Raw genomic sequence first — 21680 nt, 5'->3', positions numbered from 1 at the left:
TATACACTGTCTATTATTAGTGTGTTGTTGGGAGTGTAAGAAGGGCACAGTATGAGAGACTACCAGCGTCACATAGCTTCACCAAAAACAACTACTAGGACTATCGGCTTCAGTTAACACTCACATTTGCAACATAGACACCCTATACACTGTCTATTATTAGTGTGTTGTTGGGAGTGTAAGAGTGTAAGAAGGGCACAGTATGAGAGACTACCAGCGTCACATAGCTTCACCAAAAACAACTACTAGGACTATCGGCTTCAGTTAACACTCACATTTGCAACATAGACACCCTATACACTGTCTATTATTAGTGTGTTGTTGGGAGTGTAAGAGTGTAAGAAGGGCACAGTATGAGAGACTACCAGCGTCACATAGCTTCACCAAAAACAACTACTAGGACTATCGGCTTCAGTTAACACTCACATTTGCAACATAGACACCCTATACACTGTCTATTATTAGTGTGTTGTTGGGAGTGTAAGAGTGTAAGAAGGGCACAGTATGAGAGACTACCAGCGTCACATAGCTTCACCAAAAACAACTACTAGGACTATCGGCTTCAGTTAACACTACATTTGCAACATAACTCGGTCCTTTACAATGGCATATCACCACAATATAATACAGTATCATCTCAACTTGATACACAACACCATAATTTGATACAAAACTTCCAAACTTTAAATGAATTCTACAAACCATAGGATATCTTCTTATGCTATCTTTTCTCTATGCTATCATTCAGATGTTGTATAGGTGACTACTTATATAAGGATACTATACCATGGAATATCTACTTATCGCTATTGTTACTCTATGGTAGAATATAGGAGGCCCCGTATGAACTTATTTCTTTATCAAATATTAAATAGTTAATATTAATATTTCAAATAACTTTCCAACACAATTTTAACACTCACTTTTTCTAACACAATGTTTTGTTTCAAACTTTAGGCTGGTACTCCCTTATAGTAACATGACTGACAAACGGACCATGTGACTTTCTGGAATTATTGTTATTATTATTATTATTACTGTAATTATTAACATTTAGATTGTTGTTGTTTGAGTTGTTGTTACCCTGTTGTTGGTGATGTTGTTGAGGCCTGAACTGATGGGCTGCAGCAACCATTCCCGGAACAGCTGATCAGAGAAAATTAAAAATTAGTCAAAGAGTTTCACACAAAAATACAGGTAAACGTTTAAAAAGCGAACAAAAAATGTTAAAATCTGTTACAGAAATGAAACAAAAAATATAAAATTGAACTAGTCAAAGATTTTTACATAAAACTACAGGACAACGTTTGAAAATGAAACGAAAAACGTTAAAAAGTGCTGCAGAAATGAAACAAAAAGAAGAATTTTTTGTGTAGTTGAGAAGTTGATATTGTGTTTATTATTCATATTGAATGAAAAAGACTAAGAAATTGTCAAAAACCACAGATTCATTCGAGTCAGATAGTCAGTCGAGTCAGAGCTATCAGAGAGATAACTTCGTAAGTTTAACATGAGCGCTTGAATACTCACTGGAAATTAGAGAACGCTGGCCGGTGCACAACGGCAACATAGCCGCCGTTGTATCCCTGCCGCTGTATGCCTTCTCTGTTGCGCATGCCCATCCCAAGTAAGAAGTAATTTTGTACAGAGTATAGTATTTATTTAATGGACCCAATATATTTACCAGCATAGTTGTCGTGGCGCTGATAGTTTCGGAAGACGCCACCAGACTGCGCTGCCGTTGTAGTGTTGCTAGCGCCACCAATCGGGCGTCGCGGCAACGAATTGGAATTGGTGCCGCCATTGTTCAGAAGGTGCGACTCGACGCTCTCGTACTCGTAGAAGTTGGACACGGGACGGGGGTGGGCTGAGTTGCCCGGGTGGTCACCCATCCCACCGCCGGACCGGCTAGACGTTGCCTCGCGGCGCTGTGAGTGGTAGTGTTGTTGGCGGCGGCTGGAGAAAGAGAGAGAAAAATAATATAACATTTTTTATAAATTAGTTTTCAAATTCAAATTTTCAATGTTCAATTAAGGCTCAACTCACACTTAGGCTAGTTTCACACTCATTCGGTTCGTTTCGTTTTCGGCAAATTCCGATCAGTGTGAAACGGTAATTCGGTTTGAATTCGGTACCGAATAGAAACCGCATAGAACCGAACGCCCACTTGACTCTAATAAATTCTATCAGGTTTCAATTTGTTGCTAGTAGCGAGAGGCTACTTTCACACACTTTCGGTTCGGTTAGGTTCGTTTCATTTTCGGCAAATTCCGATAAGTGTGAAACAATGATTCGGTTTGAATTCGGTACCGAATAGCAACCGCATAGCACCGAACGCCCCCTCGACACGAATAGGTTTCATCATATTCGAATTCGTTGCTAGGGAAACAGGAAAAAACAAAGTCTTTTACACACGCTAGCCTTTTTTGTTTATATTTTAACCTGATATCGTGATTATCTGTTTCAAAATTTTCCAAGTCAAAATCATATGGTCAATTCATTTCTGTTAGTTCACAGGAACATTTTTTCTCAATGAATAGTTTGCTAAAAAAATATGAAAGATATAAATTAAAACTCAGAGAGAATTTTTTATTTTTTTTCCAATTTTTCCACGAACGATGACTTCATCAATGGAGAGAAGAGATGAAGTTTATATACCATGTGTCAAAACAAGGAACAAATTTTCAATTTAAAAAAATAATCTCTCTGAACATCCAAAATTAACATAGCCTAATCAAAAAGAAACTATTCAAATAATTCACAATTTTTAATTAACTTCAAAATTTTGTTGTTCAAGAAATAACATCTTACAATTCAACACCAGCTGTTATATTTAAATATACCAGCATGAACTGTGAAAATCCAAACACATCTGTGTTTGGGAAGAAAATACCTAATTAGAACAGTACGAATTAAAACCTGACATGTATGAAAGCCTCTTTCGTTTTCGGTAACGAACCGAACCGAATGAAACCGAATGCGTGTGAAGCTAGCCTTACGCGACTGTAGATAAAAATAAGATTTAAATAAGACAATATATCTATAGAATTGTTCCACTGGTTTATCAATTTTCTGTGTGAACACTCCCATAAGAATCGATAGAATTGTTCCACTGATTTGTCAATTTTCAGTATGAACACTCCCATAAGAATCTATGGAATTGTTCCACTGATTCATCAATTTTCTGTGTGAACACACCCATAAGAATCTAAGGAATTCTTCCACTGATTCATCAATTTTCAGTGTGAACACTCTCATAAGAACCAATGCTTACCTCTCTTCATCATCATCGAGAATACGGACAGACAGAGTGGAAGAATAATGGCGGGGAGGCCCTCCTTTTCTAACCTCCACATACTTATGCTGCTGGAGAGGCAGCTCCGTCCTAACTTCCACCACATTTTGATGCGGATTATGCTTCTGCATGCTGCTTGCATTCCAACACCCGGAAAAGAGAGAGACAGAAGATGGGAGTCATGCATAAGAAAGACAGAGAAAGAGATACATTACATGCTTAGAACCTAATACAGTGTAGTGAGGTCCAAGTTATAATGGCAGTGGATTGATTGATTGATTGAGTACTTTATTTATGTAGATTACAATATATACTGGCTTATACACTTATATACAATAGCTTACAATACAGCAAAATTATAGATGAATTTACATAATATAGACTAAGAAAATAATTATTGAACTGTATATGATATGAAAAAGCAATTTGTAATATAATAACTATAGATAATAATCATATTGTTATGCATCTACATAAATTGGCGGAGCTTTGGACATATCAATGTCCATTCTTCGGAAAGAATATTAAAAATATCCTCCCCACTAACTCTCTACCATAAGTGGAGAAAGATAGTAGAACAGCGTTGCCGATTCTCTACCTTGCCACTGCCTTCTATAGAGGATAGCTGACCGGACAGCATTGTCGATTCTCTGCCTTGCCACTGCCTTTTATAGAGGATAGCTGATACCGGTTTATCTCATATAATATCAACGGTTCATTCTCGTTTAAAATAATCAAATATATTTTATTCACTAAGAAAAAATTCTACAAAGATTTAATTAAATCGATTTTAATAATTGAGATTGAATATTTAGTCAATTCATTATATTTCTACATTGTTAAAAATCGATCTGGAACGTTGCAGAGCTCGAAAAGGATAGAGCTATCTGCTTTGTGGAATGATAGACAAGGATAGCAACAGCAATGTTAATCAAATACTGCCATTATAAGGTGGACCTCACTATAGCAATTAGTGTTCGACATGCCGACAATATGATACAGTATCAGCACAATAAGATACAGTATCATCTCAACTTGATGCACAACACCATAATTTGATACATAACAGGATAGAGCTATCTGCTTTGTGGAATGATAGACAAGGATAGCAACATAAATAAATGTTAATCAAATACTGCCATTATAACGTGCACCTCACTATAGCATTTATTGTTCGACATGCCGACAATATGATACAGTATCATCTCAACTTGATGCACAACACCATAATTTGATACAAAACAGGATAGAGCTATCTGCTTTGTTGAATGATAGTCAAGGATAGCAACACCAATGTTAACCAAATACTGCCATTATAACGTGGACCACAATATAGCAGCGTCTTGGAAGGAGTAAATCATTCCAGGGATCAACTTTTGAGGCAATAGATAACTAGTAGTTCTGTGAACAGTAGACCTCACGCAGTATTCTCATCCACAAGTAGTACATGATTGAAACTATGGACCTTATGGAAATACAGCAATAGACTGGCTTCTCCACACATCTGTGTAATCACTTGTCAGCTGATTTATGATGAATAATTCTATAGTCTGATTTTTACTCTAATAATGGCGTATGAAGGAGGCTCCTTTTTCCTTTTATATTATCCTTAAAATGAAAAATTTCCAAAACCCTTCTATATACGTCGACGCGCAATTAAAAAAGGAACATACCTGTCAAATTTCATGAAAATCTATTACCGCGTAACATAAAAACATATAAACATTAAGAGAAATGCCAAACCGTCGACTTGAATCTTAGACCTCACTTCGCTCGGTCAATAATTATTATATTCATAACCGTTGTCTTCACTATCCAGTTATGAATATGTATTGAAAGGATAGTCTTCAAAATTATTCCAAAAAATCATGACCTTTACCTCAATTGAAATTTTACCATCTAGATATCATTTTTATGAATAATTTGTTCATCCCAGGTGCAACATGCTACTATAGATATATTATTAAAATATAGTAAAACAGAGCTAGGTTCGGTTGCACAAAAGCCGCTCAACCGTGATTAATTTCACGAGCACCAATCAGAGAAGGCTTTTTCGAAAGGCTTAGGTTCTCGTGGAATTAATCACGATTAAAATTTAACAGGCTTTTCTGCAACCGACACCTAGATTTTCACAGTGTTTAAGGGCCTAATTCACCAAAAAGAAAACTTGGTTTGAGCGTCAGCTGATTCAATTAACGAAAAATCTGGTGTGGCGCACTCACACAACTTTCCTTGTCGTTATTAGAATTGATCACCTGACGCTAGTGTTCCCGCGCATCACAAGTCTACTTATAAACAAAGATCTAAGCCAGCTGGTGACAGGACAATAACGCTGCAGACATACAAGGTCTGATATCTCTTTATAGTGAATGATTTAATAGAATCAACAATAATTTGCAATTGAATAATCACATTTTCTCGAATTTAAAGCTTATTTTCAATTTTAGGTGAAAATGTTACTGAAGAGAAAAAATTAATGTTATTGTAGAGATTTTCAAGCTCAATCTACTCCACTTGATTTTTTTTTGTTTCAATTTTATCTGAAGCCTGATAATTGGGAATCTATCTGCATTGATGGGGCGAAGCTCCTGAAATTTTTACAGATATGGGACTTGTGGCAGTTGATAGAGCTTATCGATGACTATTTTATGTATGAATTTGATCAAAATCGCTGGAGCCGTTTTCGAGAAAATCGCGAAAAAACCCTGTTTTTGACAACATTTTCGCCATTTTAGCCGCCATCTTGAATTGCATTTGATCGAAATTGTTCGTGTCGGATCCTTATAGTGAAAGGACCTTAAGTTCCAAATTTCAAGTCATTCCGTTAATTGGGAGATGAGATATCGTGTACACAGACGCACATACACTCATACACACACACACACCACACACACACACACACACACACACACACACACACACACATACAGACCAATACCCAAAAACCAGTTTTTTGGACTCAGGGGACCTTGAAACGTATAGAAATTTATAAATTAATAATAATAATAATAATATCGAGTGACCTGGCTGGTTCAGGTCTGGTGTCAGAGTTTTCAGGACGCAACTGATCAATTTCAGGGCCTCTGACATGACCTAACGACTGCTTTTTAGGCAGGCTGGACCGACGGCTTAACGTGTCCATCCGAAACACGGGAGTGGCCCCAGATAAATATCTTGCCCGGGCCGGGATTTGAACCCGGGCCTCTGAATCATGAAGCCAGCATCGACTACGGCCACTCCTATTTATAAATTGGGGTACCTTATTTTTTTCGGAAAGCAATACTTTCCTTTAGGGCAAGGAAAGTAAAAAATCATATTACAAAACCAAGTCAAAATTATCAGACTTGGAACCAACTGCCACCCAAAACCAGTTCTCGTTTTTGGTCTTAATTTGGTCTTAAGTTGCATTCATAGAACAGCTGATCCCATTCAAAACCACAATACAAGGCACATTCGAAAAGTAGCAAGACCGACAGACAATACAAGTTTAGAAGGTGCAAGTGAAATAATATAGAAAGGCAGAAACAGATTTTAACAGATACGAGGTGCGTTTGGAAAATAGAAAGACAGTCACAGAATAATATATGCAAAAGATACAAGGTGCGTTTGAAAAGTACTCACTTGAGATGGTGCTGTATCTGCTGATAGTTAACATAGTGGGAGAACCTTGCCGGGTCTGTAATCGCTACCCGGCTGCCGGGTCTATTAATGGCTGAGTCCTGCTGCTGTTCCAGACGCTGAAAGAAAGAAAAATAAAACAATCAAATTATTATAATAGATAAACTAACAGAATTTAAAGCATAACCATAGAGAAAAGATGACATAAGAAGATATCCCATGGCTTGTAGAATTCATTCACAGTTTGGGAGTTTTGTATCAAATTATGGTGTTGTGTATCAAGTTGGGATGATACTGTATCATATTGTTTTGATTCTGTATCATTCAAGATATGTTTCAAATATCAAGCCGACTACTGTCTATTATTAGTGTGTTGTTGGGAGTGTAAGAAGGGCACAGTATGAGAGACTACCAGCGTCACATAGCTTCACCAAAAACAACTACTAGGACTATCGGCTTCAGTTAACACTCACATTTGCAACATAGACACCCTATACACTGTCTATTATTAGTGTGTTGTTGGGAGTGTAAGAGTGTAAGAAGGGCACAGTATGAGAGACTAACAGCGTCACATAGCTTCACCAAAAACAACTACTAGGACTATCGGCTTCAGTTAACACTCACATTTGCAACATAGACACCCTATACACTGTCTATTATTAGTGTGTTGTTGGGAGTGTAAGAGTGTAAGAAGGGCACAGTATGAGAGACTACCAGCGTCACATAGCTTCACCAAAAACAACTACTAGGACTATCGGCTTCAGTTAACACTCACATTTGCAACATAGACACCCTATACACTGTCTATTATTAGTGTGTTGTTGGGAGTGTAAGAGTGTAAGAAGGGCACAGTATGAGAGACTACCAGCGTCACATAGCTTCACCAAAAACAACTACTAGGACTATCGGCTTCAGTTAACACTCACATTTGCAACATAGACACCCTATACACTGTCTATTATTAGTGTGTTGTTGGGAGTGTGAGAGTGTAAGAAGGGCACAGTATGAGAGACTACCAGCGTCACATAGCTTCACCAAAAACAACTACTAGGACTATCGGCTTCAGTTGACACTTACATTTGCAACATAACGGTCCTTTACCATGGCATATCTTCTTATGGTATATTTTCTCTATGGAATACTTTGTTAATACTGATATTTTGAGTTGGACTATGGTGAGACTTACATTGTAAAGTCACTGAAAATGACAAACAGGCATACTGTTATCTTCATTCTATAGTAGATATGGCTGTGATTCATACCATCCCAATACATCTGATATAATATTAATTGCTGATAACAGTTTTCTTCTACTATCCAGTTATATGTTATTATTTATTATATCTTCTTATGGTATATTTTCTCTATGACATATTCTGTTAATACTGAAATTCTGAGTTGAACTATGGTGAGACTTACATTGTAAAGTCACTGAAAATGACAGACAGGCATACTGTTATCTTCATTCTGCAGTAGATATGGCTGTGATTCATACCATCCCAATACATCTGATATAATATTAATTGCTGATAACAGTTTTCTTCTACTATCCAGTTATGAATATGTTATTATTTATATATTATTTAATATATTTGAATATTGAAAAGATAGTCTTTGATATTACTTCTCCAATACTGGACGGTTAACTGTTGAGAGTGAGCCGATTTATGTAGATACAACACAATATTATACTATCCCAATTCAATGTGCATTTCACCCAAATATATTTCAAGTTTTTACCAATACTTCTCAATTTTCTGAGTATTTTTAACGTGGTATTGCGTTAGTTATCCATAATAGACAACTTCTAGGCCCGGTTGCACAAAAGCCAGTTGAATTTTAACCGTGATTAATTTCACAAGAACCAATCAGAGAAGACGTTTTTAAAAGGACGGCTTCTCGAAGATTGGTTCTCGTGGAATTAATCACGGCTACAATTTAACCAGCTTTTGTGCAACCCGCACCTAGTCTTTTTATTCAATAATTCTCCACTTCATAATTTTTAAAATTTATTGGTTAGGTATCTATATTGATAGTTATTATGGACCAGCAGGTGACCCGTGCTCCATAAGGGTGTAATTATAAACTGAAAAATTGACCTACTGTAATATTGAAGAATTTAAAATAGGCCTATAACCATCCTAGGTGAATTAAGAATGCATAAATATGCAAAATGTGAAGTTAATGAGTTGAGTAGTTGAGACGTGATGATGCGTCATTCGTGAATTTCCTATCCCCTACCTGTATAAGCCAGTTCTTTCCTTTATTATATTATAGATTACTAGTAGTTCTGTGATCAGTAGACCTCACGCAGTATTCTTATCCACAAGTACCTGATTGAAACTATAGACACACATTCTCCACACATTTGTGTAATCACTTGTCAGCTGATTTATGATGAATAATTCTATAGTCTGATTTTTACTCTAATATTGGCGTATGAAGGAGGCTCTTTTTTCCTATTATACAGGGTGCGGCAGCTACGATTAAGCATTTTTTAGGAGTAATAAAAAGTGACTCAGGATATATAATGGAAACATGTTTTTATTTTCTGAAGCGGTTCAATATACCATTTTATATTACTTAGTTTTTGAAAATTATGTCCTGAAGATGGCGACCGCTAGCATCAATACATTGTTGAAGGCGATCTCTGAAGTTTTCAGCAGCTCTTGCACACATATCGCGGGGAATGGCATTCACTTCGTCAATAATCCGCTGTTTCAACATTGCTAGAGTGTGAGGGCGGCCTTTGAAAACCCTTTCCTTCAGATATCCCCAAAGAAAAAAGTCGCAAATGCTCAGATCTGGTGACCGCGCAGGCCACCCAACATCACCTCTCAAAGAGACTAGGCGTCCCGGAAACATCTCTCTCAAAACGTCTAGTGAAATTCGAGCTGTGTGAGCAGTAGCTCCATCTTGTTGGAACCACAAATCCGCCAGCCCGTGTTCTTCAACCATCTCTTCTAATTTGGGTTGCAGAAAGTTTCTCAACATCGAAACATAACGTGGGAATTCACTGTCACGGTCACTTCTTCCTCCTCAAAAAAGTAGGGGCCAACCACGCCAAATTGTGATATGGCACACCACACCGTCACTTTAGGAGAATGTTGAGGTCTTTCATGAATAATTCGAGGGTTTTCTTCAGCCCAGTAGCGAAAATTTTGCTTATTCACGCACCCACTAAGATGAAAATGTGCCTCGTCACTACTAAAAAAAGCTGCATGTGGAGGGATTTGAGCAAGCATTTGCTCACACAAATTTTGTCGGTTGGCGTAGTCTACTGGGCGTAATTCTTGAGCAATCATTATTTTAAAAGGATGAAACTTTAAATCGAAATGTAAAATCCTTCTTAAACTGCGGTCTGAAATCCCCAATGCAAGAGAATGTCGTCGAGCAGAGCGTTCCGGTGATTGTTCGAATGCTGTTCTTACCCTCTGCACATTTTCTGGCGTTCTAATGGACTTGCGACGACAATGTGTATTTGTTTTCAGTGTACTACCAGTTTCCTCCATCTGCCGAATCCATGACCGAATTGTGTTTGCATTCGGAACGGCGTTGTTGCGTGGAATGTTGAACTGTCGTCGAAAAGCTCGTTGTGTAGCGATCACAGATTTATTGTTCTCATAATAAGCGCGAACGGCAAAACCACGATGAGCACCGGTCCAAATCATGTTGGCTACTGAAATGGGGTTAACTAAGAAACAAAAACAGACCATGTGGAAATTTGTAACTTTATCACAGCTGATGTGACAATGGAAACAAACTGCTTAATCGTTCCTGCCGCACCTTGTATTATCCTTAAAATGCAAAATTTCCAAAAACCTTGTATATACGTCGACGCGCAATTTTAAAAGGAACATACCTGTCAAATTTCATGAAAATCTATTACCGCGTTTCGCCGTAAATGTGCAACATATTAACATTTAAACATTAAGAGAAATGCCAAACCGTCGACTTGAATCTTAAGGTGCGTACAGATATAAGCGCCGCGAACATGAGCAATTCACTTCTATCAGCTGACTATATCTGTATTTTTACAGAAACAGTAAGATACAGATATAATAAGCTTGGCATCAGCTGATTAAAAGTGAATTGCTCATGTTTGCAGCGCGTATATCTGTACGCACCTTAAGATTCAAGTCGACGGTTTGGCATTTCACTTAATGTTTAAATGTTTATATGTTGCGCATTTACGGCGAAACGCGGTAATAGATTTTCATGAAATTTGACAGGTATGTTCCTTTTTAAATTGCGCGTCGACGTATATACAAGGTTTTTGGAAATTTTGCATTTCAAGGATATGATATAAAGGCAAAAGGAGCCTCCTTCATACGCCAATATTAGAGTAAAAATCAGACTATAGAATTATTCATCATAAATCAGCTGTGACAAGTGATTACACAGATGTGTGGAGAAGCCAGTCTATTGCTGTATTTCCATAAGGTCTACAGTTTCAATGTGTCTGTACGCATCTTTAGACCTCACTTCGCTCGGTCAATTAACGTACAAGCCTGCAAATATTGTAATAATGTAAATAAATTTGCTAACCTGTCTTAAAGCCATCTCATATCTCTCCTCAGTGTCGTCCAAAGGATAATGACCACGCCTCTCCTGATGACGTAACTGATGATGCGCACGCAGCTGTTGAATGCGTTCGGTACGAGTGACGTCATTACTACCTGTGACGTCATTGCCCGATGTCCTAGAACCTCCCATATCACTACCCGACGTCCTAGAACCCGTCAACTCGTTACCCAATGTTCTAGAGCCCGACATCTCATTACCACTTGTTCTAGAACCCGTCAACTCGTTACCATATGTTCTAGAACCCGTCAACTCGTTACCATAAGTCCTAGAACCAACTATATCACTACCCGTTGTCCTAGAACCTCCCATGTCATTACTACTTGTTCTAGAGCCCGTCAACTCGTTACCATATGTCCTAGAGCCCGACAACTCACTACCCGATGTTCTAGAACCCATGAACTCACTACCCAATGTCCTAGAACCCGTGTGTTCACTACTAGCTGTCGCAGAACCGGCATATTCACTACTGGGTTGTGGTAGTTGGCCTCCTGATGACGTCATCATGGCATTCCCCCTTGTGACGTCACTGCTGGGATGCTGAAGTGAAGATGCTGACGTGATCATGGAGGGGTTTCCGCCGCGTCCACTGCCTCCTATATCGACGCCTGCTTCACGGCTCTGTTTTTTGAAAAGAAAGAGAAATCATATTTTAGTTTATTTTCCAACTGTGTTGATACAATTTAGTAATGTAGAATGACAACAGAGAAATGATTATTCACTACAAATAATTATTACATAAGTCTTTTTCTTCAAATTCAAATACTTTATTTGCCATAATAACATACAATTGTCAAAACAAAAACACCATTAAATACTTCATTTGATACAAAACTTCCAAACTTTGAATGGATTCTACAAGCCATGGGATATCTTCTTATGCTATCCTTACTCTATGGTATCATAAATGATACAGTATCACGTAATATGATACATTATCATGACAATATGATACAGTATCATCTCAACTTGATACAAAACTGCAAAACTTTGAATGAATTTTACAAACCATCGCATATCTTCTTTTGCTATCTTTTCTCTATCGTCCTACTACTACGAATACTATTGAAGTAATAGAAGGTATAATAATATTATTAGTCTTGCTCACTATGTTCGTTTAAATCCTAAGAGCAACTTCTGTTTATATGTTCATATGTTTATATGTTTGTATTTCAACGAATCTCGAAAACGGCTCTAACGATTCTCACGAAATTCAGAAAATAGTAGGTTTATAATATAAAATATTCGATTGCACTAGGTCTCATCCCTGAGAAAACTCGCTGAAGGACATTAAAAGGATAATTATTATTAATCCTTGGAAAAACAGCTGATAATAATTATTTCGTCGTCTGTTGGTGATGGAAGTGAGTGAGCGAGTTCATGTGTGTGGGACTGTGTCAAAATTATGATTCAGCTGTTGAACTTTTGTAATCATTCAATCAGGTACTTAGTGCCGGTTGCAAAAAAGCCGGGTTATTTTCAATCATGATTAATTCCAGTAGATCCATCTTTTTGAAATAGTCTTCTCTGATCTGGTTCACGTGAAGTTATTCAGGATTGAAATTTAACCGGCTTTTGTGCAACTGGGCCTTTGTGAGGAAAATTTTTGCATTCCTCTGGGAATTAATCTCAATTTACTGTGATTAGATAGAACATTTCTGTATGAATGTTATTATAATTTCTTCTTTCGCAATATTTTTTTATGCTTTTGTTACTCCAGAGAAAAGCTCGGTCCCCGATATTAAACTCTTAGGGCCGTTTGCACAGTGTAAGTTTAAGCTAAAGCTTAAACCAAATCTGGATTTTTTTGGTTCAAACTAAAATTCCGTTTGCACAGTATTAGTTTAATCTCTGTATTGAGTTTAAACTCTGGGAAAGTTCAAACCTCCAAAGCAGGAGGTTTAAACCAAATAATTTGGATTAACTTGACATCTGTAAAGATTTGATGGGGAAACAGCTTATAGTAAATTATTTTTCGACGGTTGTTTTTAATGCTTCTGTAGACGATAATTATTATTAATTTAGGTTATAGTGAATCATTATTTGAATGTAAAAATAATTGTAATGGAGGAATTGATAGAAGTTTTTAATGCGATTGATAAAGATGACTGCGAAGAAATTTTGAAACAGAGAAAAATTGGGCATAAGACAAATAATTTAAATTTATGGGATTTATTGATTGAATAAACCACGGTATTTAGATGAAAATATAAATATAAATATATCTTCTTCTATATACCGTGGAATAAACCACTTGATAGAAAATAAGACAATTTTTAACAGTGGTCTTCGATTGGAAAACATGTTTTTAATAACACATAAATGAGATATTGCTTTCGAGAGATTTCTAATAAACGAGGAAGACCATAGTAGATTCAAGCGTAACAAAATAACTTTTTTTATCTTACATTCTAAAATATATTTTCTGGTGCCAACTAAACATAATTTTTTAAAGAATTTCTTGATCGCTTTTCACTTTTAGAACCGTACAGCTTACAACTCTGTGGATTTTGAACAAGAACAAGAAAATACTAAAATAGTAGCAACATAACCTCAAATTACTGATGGTTTGTAAACAAATAACAAATTTCCTAGTTAATTAACTAGTTTAACTTAAACTGGATTAGTAAATGCACCGAGAAAACCGATTCAAGTTTAAACTTTCGGATTAACTTAATCGAGTTTAGAAATCTATACTGTGCAAACGGCCCTAAAATTGATAAAATTAAATCTATTTTTTTCCAAATTTGTAAAATATTTGCTACTAACCGGCTGTGTACTAGCTGCAGCAACCATCAACCTTCTCAGCTGTTCTTGTATCACCTGCTGCTGATGTTCATCATACTCTCCTTCTTCCACTCCTCCTCCTCCTCCTATTACTCCTTCTCCTTCTGTTCCTCCTCTCCCCTCTTCATTCTCTTCTTCACCATCATCGCCAGCTTTACGGTGTTTTCCAAACCTGCAATGAAACGAAACATTGGTTAAAAAGTCGGTTAGAAATTAAAACTAGAGTAATTACAAAAATAATCTACAAGTCCAATTCCTGATTAACATTGGTGTTGCTATCCTTGTCTGTCATTCCACAAAGCAGATAGCTCTATCCTGTTCTGTATCAAATTGTGGTGTTGTGTATCAAGTTAAGATGATACTGTATCATGTTGTGGTTGTTCTTGTTCTATAGTGAGGTCCACGTTATAAAGTGAGCACCTGATTAACATTGGTGTTGCTATCCTTGTCTGTCATTCAACAAAGCAGATAGCTCTATCCTGTTCTGTATCAAATTGTGGTGTTGTGTATCAAGTTAAGATGATACTGTATCATATTGTCGAACACTAATTGCTATAGTGAGGTCCACGTTATAATGGCAGTGTATGATTAACATTGGTGTTGCTATCCTTGTCTATCATTCCACAAAGCAGATAGATCTATCCTGTTTTGTATCAAATTATGGTGTTGTGTATCAAGTTGAGATGATACTGTATCATGTTGTGGTTGTTCTTGTTCTATAGTGAGGTCCACGTTATAAAGTCAGCATCTCATTAACATTGGTGTTGCTATCCTTGTCTATCATTCCACAAAGCAGATAGCTCTATCCTGTTCTGTATCAAATTATGGTGTTGTGTATCAAGTTGAGGTGATACTGTATCATGTTGTAGTTGTTCTTGTTCTATAGTGAGGTCCACGTTATAAAGTCAGCACCTGATTAACATTGGTGTTGCTATCCTTGTCTATCATTCCACAAAGCAGATAGCTCTATCCTGTTTTGTATCAAATTATGGTGTTGTATATCAAGTTGAGTTGATACTGTATCATGTTTAGGTTGTTCTTGTTCTATAGTGAGGTCCACGTTATAAAGTCAGCATCTGATTAACATTGGTGTTGCTATCCTTGTCTATCATTCCACAAATCAGATAGCTCTATCCTGTTTTGTATCAAATTATGGTGTTGTGTATCAAGTTGAGATGATATCATGTTTTGGTTGTTCTTGTTCTATAGTGAGGTCCACGTTATAATAAAAGTATTCTATTAACATTGGTGTTGCTATCCTTGTCTATCATTCCACAAAGCAGATAGCTCTATCCTGTTCTGTATCAAATTATGGTGTTGTGTATCAAGTCGAGATGATACTGTATCATATTGTCGAACACTAATATTGCTATAGTGAGGTCCACCTTATAATGGCAGCATCTGATTAACATTGGTGTTGCTATCCTTGTCTATCATTCCACAAAGCAGATAGCTCTATCCTTTCCCACTCGTGCCGTTGTCAAATCGTTCGCACACTAAGCGCCGGTTTCCGAGCTCGGGATTTGGCTAAGTTCTAGACTTTAAACAGTTGGAGTCAGAAAATTGGCTTCCAGAAACGGGGCGCGAGTGAATAGTTGCAGCAAAATAAATCTTCATTTTCTCATTTCCATAATTCACAACGTTTTTCCTTGAAGGAATGAAACATTCCTACTAAATAATTCAAAATAGCTGAAACTTTACACTATTTTATTTTGTGTTCAATTTTCTAGTTTTTCAAAATTCAATTTAAACGTGACTATGACAATGACTACGACTACGCCCTGTTTCGGAAAGCCAACTTTCTAACTCCAGCTGTTTAAAGTCTAGAACTTAGCTAAATACCGAGCTCGGAAACCGGCCCTAAGTGGTTAGTAATATAATCAACTACCGAAATATTAGACCTCAATTTATGAAGATTAATTAATTACAAAAATTGAACATAACACACTGTAATCATAATATAATAATTATGACCATGGACGAAAAACTAGGCTGAGCCTGTACCATTTCTCTCCCAAACTGTATCTTTAAAACATGTAATAGTATATTTCGCACCTAGGGCCGAAAATGAGACTTTTCTGGCTCGAAATCGGTTTTCAAGTCCGAGGCCGTAGGCCGAGGACTAGAAAAGATTGAGAGCCAGAAACACATTTTTGTCCGTGGTGCGAACGCTATTTTTCGCCACACAGAAAAATAAACAATATAAATATGAGAATAATTGTTTATTAGGCACTTCCAAAAGGAAAACTGAAAGGTCATAGCTCTAGCAAATCTGAGGTAATTTGAATATCAGGAAATTGCCCAAGTATATTTATTTTCTATCTGATTTGTCTAAATAACCTAAAAGATTATGTTCAATTATGTTTTAATGTGGGAGGTTGAGTTTATACTTTTTATTCTCCAAATGACAATAAGATGATATTATTATAAATGTTTTGATTCTTGAATAATAAACACAAATAATGAAAAGTTTTTTGATCAGCTGTTTTAGCACACTTGAAATTTGGCCAATCTGAATGTCAACGTCAACAATGCTTGTCGTTGACTTCGGAAGTTTAGGTTAGAAGTTCTATCCTACTCTGGAAATCGAATTTGAATAGTTTATAATATATATTTTATCTGTATTTCATTCATCCAAATAAAATGATAGTATCTTATTGCAGAATACTTATTCAATTTTAGAAGCATAAACTGATTCCGTTTCATATACCATTTTGTAAACACGTTCTCATCAAATCAGAATCGGCTGACTTCAAGGTTATTTTACAGCCCTAGGGCCGTAAAACCTTTACCGGCCTGGTCAGAAAACAATCATTTTCTATTTGGCTACCGCGTAGATGTTTGCCGTGCAGCAGCCGGAGGCCACATTCTACACTTGTAAGGTATTAAAAAAAACATTGAAACTTTCTCTTTTCATTGTTATAAAGGTTGTCCACTTTGCATTTTTACTTTAATAAATACCAATCTTTAAAAATGTGTCCATCATTTAGAAAGACCCTGTATATTATTCTAATAATATAGTAATAATAACTACCTGAACATAGACCCCAACCCCCTGAGCAGACTCTGACGTTTCTTAGCCTTGAGTTTGCTATCGAGCGAGGTCTGCCGTCTATTTAGGTGACCTCCGACACCCCCCAGATCGGGCCCCCTACAGGTGCCTCATAGCTGCGATCCACCGCCGCCCTGAAACTCTCGTTACACCCCCGGCCGCCCCTAATTACGCCCCCAACAGGGGGCACCAAAGCAGGCGGGTACACACGGTCTATGTCTTCGTACATCTGCATCTAAAAAAACACATTCACAAAAATTGTTTTAATCATTTATTTCAATTTATTCATCTATATAAATAAAAAACGAGCCACAAATTTTGACATTCAATAACTTTTTTATGTGAGCACCGAATTTGATGACTTTTTAGTTGTGTTTGTTATGTTCAGGACCAGGTTCATGGCCTATCAAATTTATAATCCGACTTCAGGACTCTTTCCTACGGTCCTTCATAGTTTACATGGAATCCTTATGGGAGAAGATTTGTGAGCTGACCACACACAGAAATAAAAATCAGCTGTTATAATCATTGCGTCATCCAACAGCCGTCGGTAGATAGTAGACAAGAGTGTGTGCTGCTCCATAACCGCCCATGTATTTTATTCTAAACGCCCCGACTAAAAACAAAATGACTGTTGTGTGTGTAACCATCCAGCAGTGCGGCCTCACGTTAAAGACTTACATGCTCTAATGACATTGTTTCGAATAATTGTGCTGTCTTCGGTGTTCAAAACTAATTGATTTTTAGTAAATTATTTATTTTGCAGTTGGAAAATTATATATATAGAATAGAATGACTTGATTATTTTTTGACGTGGCGAAGTTTGTACCAAGTTATATAAATGAAATGTCGCATCACGCCTTTTCAGGTGTGCATCCAGCTAAAGTTTGTCATGAGATGCATTAAACTATTGGCGGTAAGAAGTTCGCCGGGCCAGCTAGTTCAAAAAACAATTTCAATGAAAACGGAATACGGTTTATATATTTTGAGAACCATCTACCTATTAGCCTTATGAAGCTTTTAAATCTGAAAGACTTGATTAATTCATAGATAATGATACTCTTCTATATCTAACAGTAATTGTAAGTAAAGTAAAAGTAAGTAAGTAAGTAAGTAAGTAAGTAATTGTAAGTAAGTAAGTAATTGTAAGTAAGTAAGTAATTGTAAGTAAGTAATTGATTCAGACAATACTCTCGGTCTGTAGAACAAATTCTTGAGTTAATAAAATTCTTTATTATTAATATTATTATAAACATGGAGAAAAGATAGTTGGTAAAGATATGCCATGGTATAGGTCGTTTATGTTCCAAATTTCAAGCCGATTACTGTTGACTACTGTCTATTATTAGTGTGTTGTTGGGAGTGTAAGAGTGTAAGAAGGGCACAGTATGAGAGACTACCAGCGTCACATAGCTTCACCAAAAACAACTACTAGGACTATCGGCTTCAGTTAACACTCACATTTGCAACATAAACGCCCTATACACTGTCTATTATTAGTGTGTTGTTGGGAGTGTAAGAGTGTAAGAAGGGCACAGTATGAGAGACTACCACTTTGCATTTTTACTTTAATAAATACCAATCTTTAAAAATGTGTCCATCATTTAGAAAGACCCTGTATATTATTCTAATAATATAGTAATAATAACTACCTGAACATAGACCCCAACCCCCTGAGCAGACTCTGACGTTTCTTAGCCTTGAGTTTGCTATCGAGCGAGGTCTGCCGTCTATTTAGGTGACCTCCGACACCCCCCAGATCGGGCCCCCTACAGGTGCCTCATAGCTGCGATCCACCGCCGCCCTGAAACTCTCGTTACACCCCCGGCCGCCCCTAATTACGCCCCAACAGGGGGCACCAAAGCAGGCGGGTACACACGGTCTATGTCTTCGTACATCTGCATCTAAAAAAACACATTCACAAAAATTGTTTTAATCATTTATTTCAATTTATTCATCTATATAAATAAAAACGAGCCACAAATTTTGACATTCAATAACTTTTTATGTGAGCACCGAATTTGATGACTTTTTAGTTGTGTTTGTTATGTTCAGGACCAGGTTCATGGCCTATCAAATTTATAATCCGACTTCAGGACTCTTTCCTACGGTCCTTCAAAGTTTACATGGAATCCTTATGGGAGAAGATTTGTGAGCTGACCACACACAGAAATAAAAATCAGCTGTTATAATCATTGCGTCATCCAACAGCCGTCGGTAGATAGTAGACAAGAGTGTGTGCTGCTCCATAACCGCCCATGTATTTTATTCTAAACGCCCCGACTAAAAACAAAATGACTGTTGTGTGTGTAACCATCCAGCAGTGCGGCCTCACGTTAAAGACTTACATGCTCTAATGACATTGTTTCGAATAATTGTGCTGTCTTCGGTGTTCAAAACTAATTGATTTTTAGTAAATTATTTATTTTGCAGTTGGAAAATTATATATATAGAATAGAATGACTTGATTATTTTTTGACGTGGCGAAGTTTGTACCAAGTTATATAAATGAAATGTCGCATCACGCCTTTTCAGGTGTGCATCCAGCTAAAGTTTGTCATGAGATGCATTAAACTATTTGGCGGTAAGAAGTTCGCCGGGCCAGCTAGTTCAAAAAACAATTTCAATGAAAACGGAATACGGTTTATATATTTTGAGAACCATCTACCTATTAGCCTTATGAAGCTTTTAAATCTGAAAGACTTGATTAATTCATAGATAATGATACTCTTCTATATCTAACAGTAATTGTAAGTAAAGTAAAAGTAAGTAAGTAAGTAAGTAAGTAAGTAATTGTAAGTAAGTAAGTAATTGTAAGTAAGTAAGTAATTGTAAGTAAGTAATTGATTCAGACAATACTCTCGGTCTGTAGAACAAATTCTTGAGTTAATAAAATTCTTTATTATTAATATTATTATAAACATGGAGAAAAGATAGTTGGTAAAGATATGCCATGGTATAGGTCGTTTATGTTCCAAATTTCAAGCCGATTACTGTTGACTACTGTCTATTATTAGTGTGTGTTGGGAGTGTAAGAGTGTAAGAAGGGCACAGTATGAGAGACTACCAGCGTCACATAGCTTCACCAAAAACAACTACTAGGACTATCGGCTTCAGTTAACACTCACATTTGCAACATAAACGCCCTATACACTGTCTATTATTAGTGTGTTGTTGGGAGTGTAAGAGTGTAAGAAGGGCACAGTATGAGAGACTACCAGCGTCACATAGCTTCACCAAAAACAACTACCAGGACTATCGGCTTCAGTTAACACTCACATTTGCAACATAGACACCCTATACACTGTCTATTATTAGTGTGTTGTTGGGAGTGTAAGAGTGTAAGAAGGGCACAGTATGAGAGACTACCAGCGTCACATAGCTTCACCAAAAACAACTACTAGGACTATCGGCTTCAGTTAACACTCACATTTGCAACATAAACGCCATAAATATTAAATACATTGATATTGATGAGTAGATAATAATAGGATATTGTGAAATCTCTCCATAATAAGAAAACAAAGATATTGTCAGTGAATTTGACAATATCTTTGTTTTCTTAATAATAATAGGATATATTTACCTCTTGCACCATGGTTTGCAGTGATTCAAGACTGGATGACTTCTTCATTCCAAGAGAGGGTCCCAGCTGACTTCTATCCATGTCTTCACCTTCAGCTGAAATACAACCAAACACAATATTAGCAACACAAACTAACAACTATCAAGCAATTAAAACACAAATATATGAACATATATACACAGAACCAAGCCCTGTTGCATGATAAAAATATGAGTCCTCTCCTTCTTTGGACGTGCAAAGAATATCTCAACTATACTCCGTAAAAAATAACTTTGGACTGCGAGGAATATGCGGCGCAGAGAAATAGAGGAAGATCAGCCAATTGACTGAAAAATCTTGTTCCTCATCAGTATTTGAAGATTTCCTACTTTGGGTTTTCCAGAGTGTAACGATGTACGGGCTTATTCTCTGGGGTGGGGCAGCTAATGTGGGAAGAATTCTATTACTCAAAAAAAAGTACTGAGAATAATTACTAGTTCAGACTACTATGCGCATTGTCGTCCTCTTTTTAAATCACAACATATTATGACAGTGTTCAGTTTCTATGTTATGCTTCTTCTGATAAAAGTAAAAAATGAGTTGCATACTTTGAAGTGTAGATCAGAAATGCATAGGCACGACACTAGACAGAGTAATTATTTGAATGTTCCCTATGTAAGAGTGAGAAAGTTGCAGTGTCAATCTGACGTTCTATCAATAAGAGCTTTCAATAGATTACCGCTGTGTTCCAGGAATCTGAGTATATCTGTTTTCAAAAC

General features: G+C 36.7%; 1 protein-coding gene across 3 annotated transcripts; it reads right to left on the bottom strand.

Annotated features, from left to right (window-relative positions):
- Positions 1–471: 471 nt before the first annotated feature.
- On the bottom strand, positions 472–21013 carry LOC111057333 (uncharacterized protein DDB_G0283357). 3 transcript variants are annotated; one of them, XM_039440460.1, is made up of 8 exons: positions 20923–21013; positions 17319–17571; positions 14267–14456; positions 11462–12118; positions 6917–7032; positions 3275–3445; positions 1685–1956; positions 472–1146 (listed from the first exon to the last, which is right to left on the bottom strand). In XM_039440460.1, exons 2-8 carry the CDS (start codon positions 17324–17326, stop codon positions 947–949), a joined length of 1614 nt encoding a protein of 537 aa, XP_039296394.1. In that variant the 5' UTR covers positions 17327–17571; positions 20923–21013; the 3' UTR covers positions 472–946. The 3 variants fall into 3 exon arrangements, with proteins under 3 accessions (XP_039296394.1, XP_039296395.1, XP_039296396.1); XM_039440461.1 differs by having other exon boundaries at positions 3275–3427; XM_039440462.1 differs by lacking the exon at positions 3275–3445.
- Between the last annotated feature and the right edge of the window lie 667 nt (positions 21014–21680).

This window comes from Nilaparvata lugens, chromosome 14 (genome assembly GCF_014356525.2).
Source record: "Nilaparvata lugens isolate BPH chromosome 14, ASM1435652v1, whole genome shotgun sequence".
In the NCBI taxonomy this organism is placed as follows: domain Eukaryota; kingdom Metazoa; phylum Arthropoda; class Insecta; order Hemiptera; family Delphacidae; genus Nilaparvata; species Nilaparvata lugens.
This window is presented reverse-complemented; position numbering and strand designations above follow the sequence as displayed.

Coding starts and splice junctions, on each gene's coding strand:
- LOC111057333 (XM_039440460.1), bottom strand. Junction 7,033..11,461: donor ATGAGATGGCTTTAAGACAG/GTTAGCAAATTT, acceptor TCTTTCTTTCAG/CGTCTGGAACAGCAGCAGGA. Junction 1,957..3,274: donor CTCGATGATGATGAAGAGAG/GTAAGCATTGGT, acceptor CTCTTTCTCCAG/CCGCCGCCAACAACACTACC.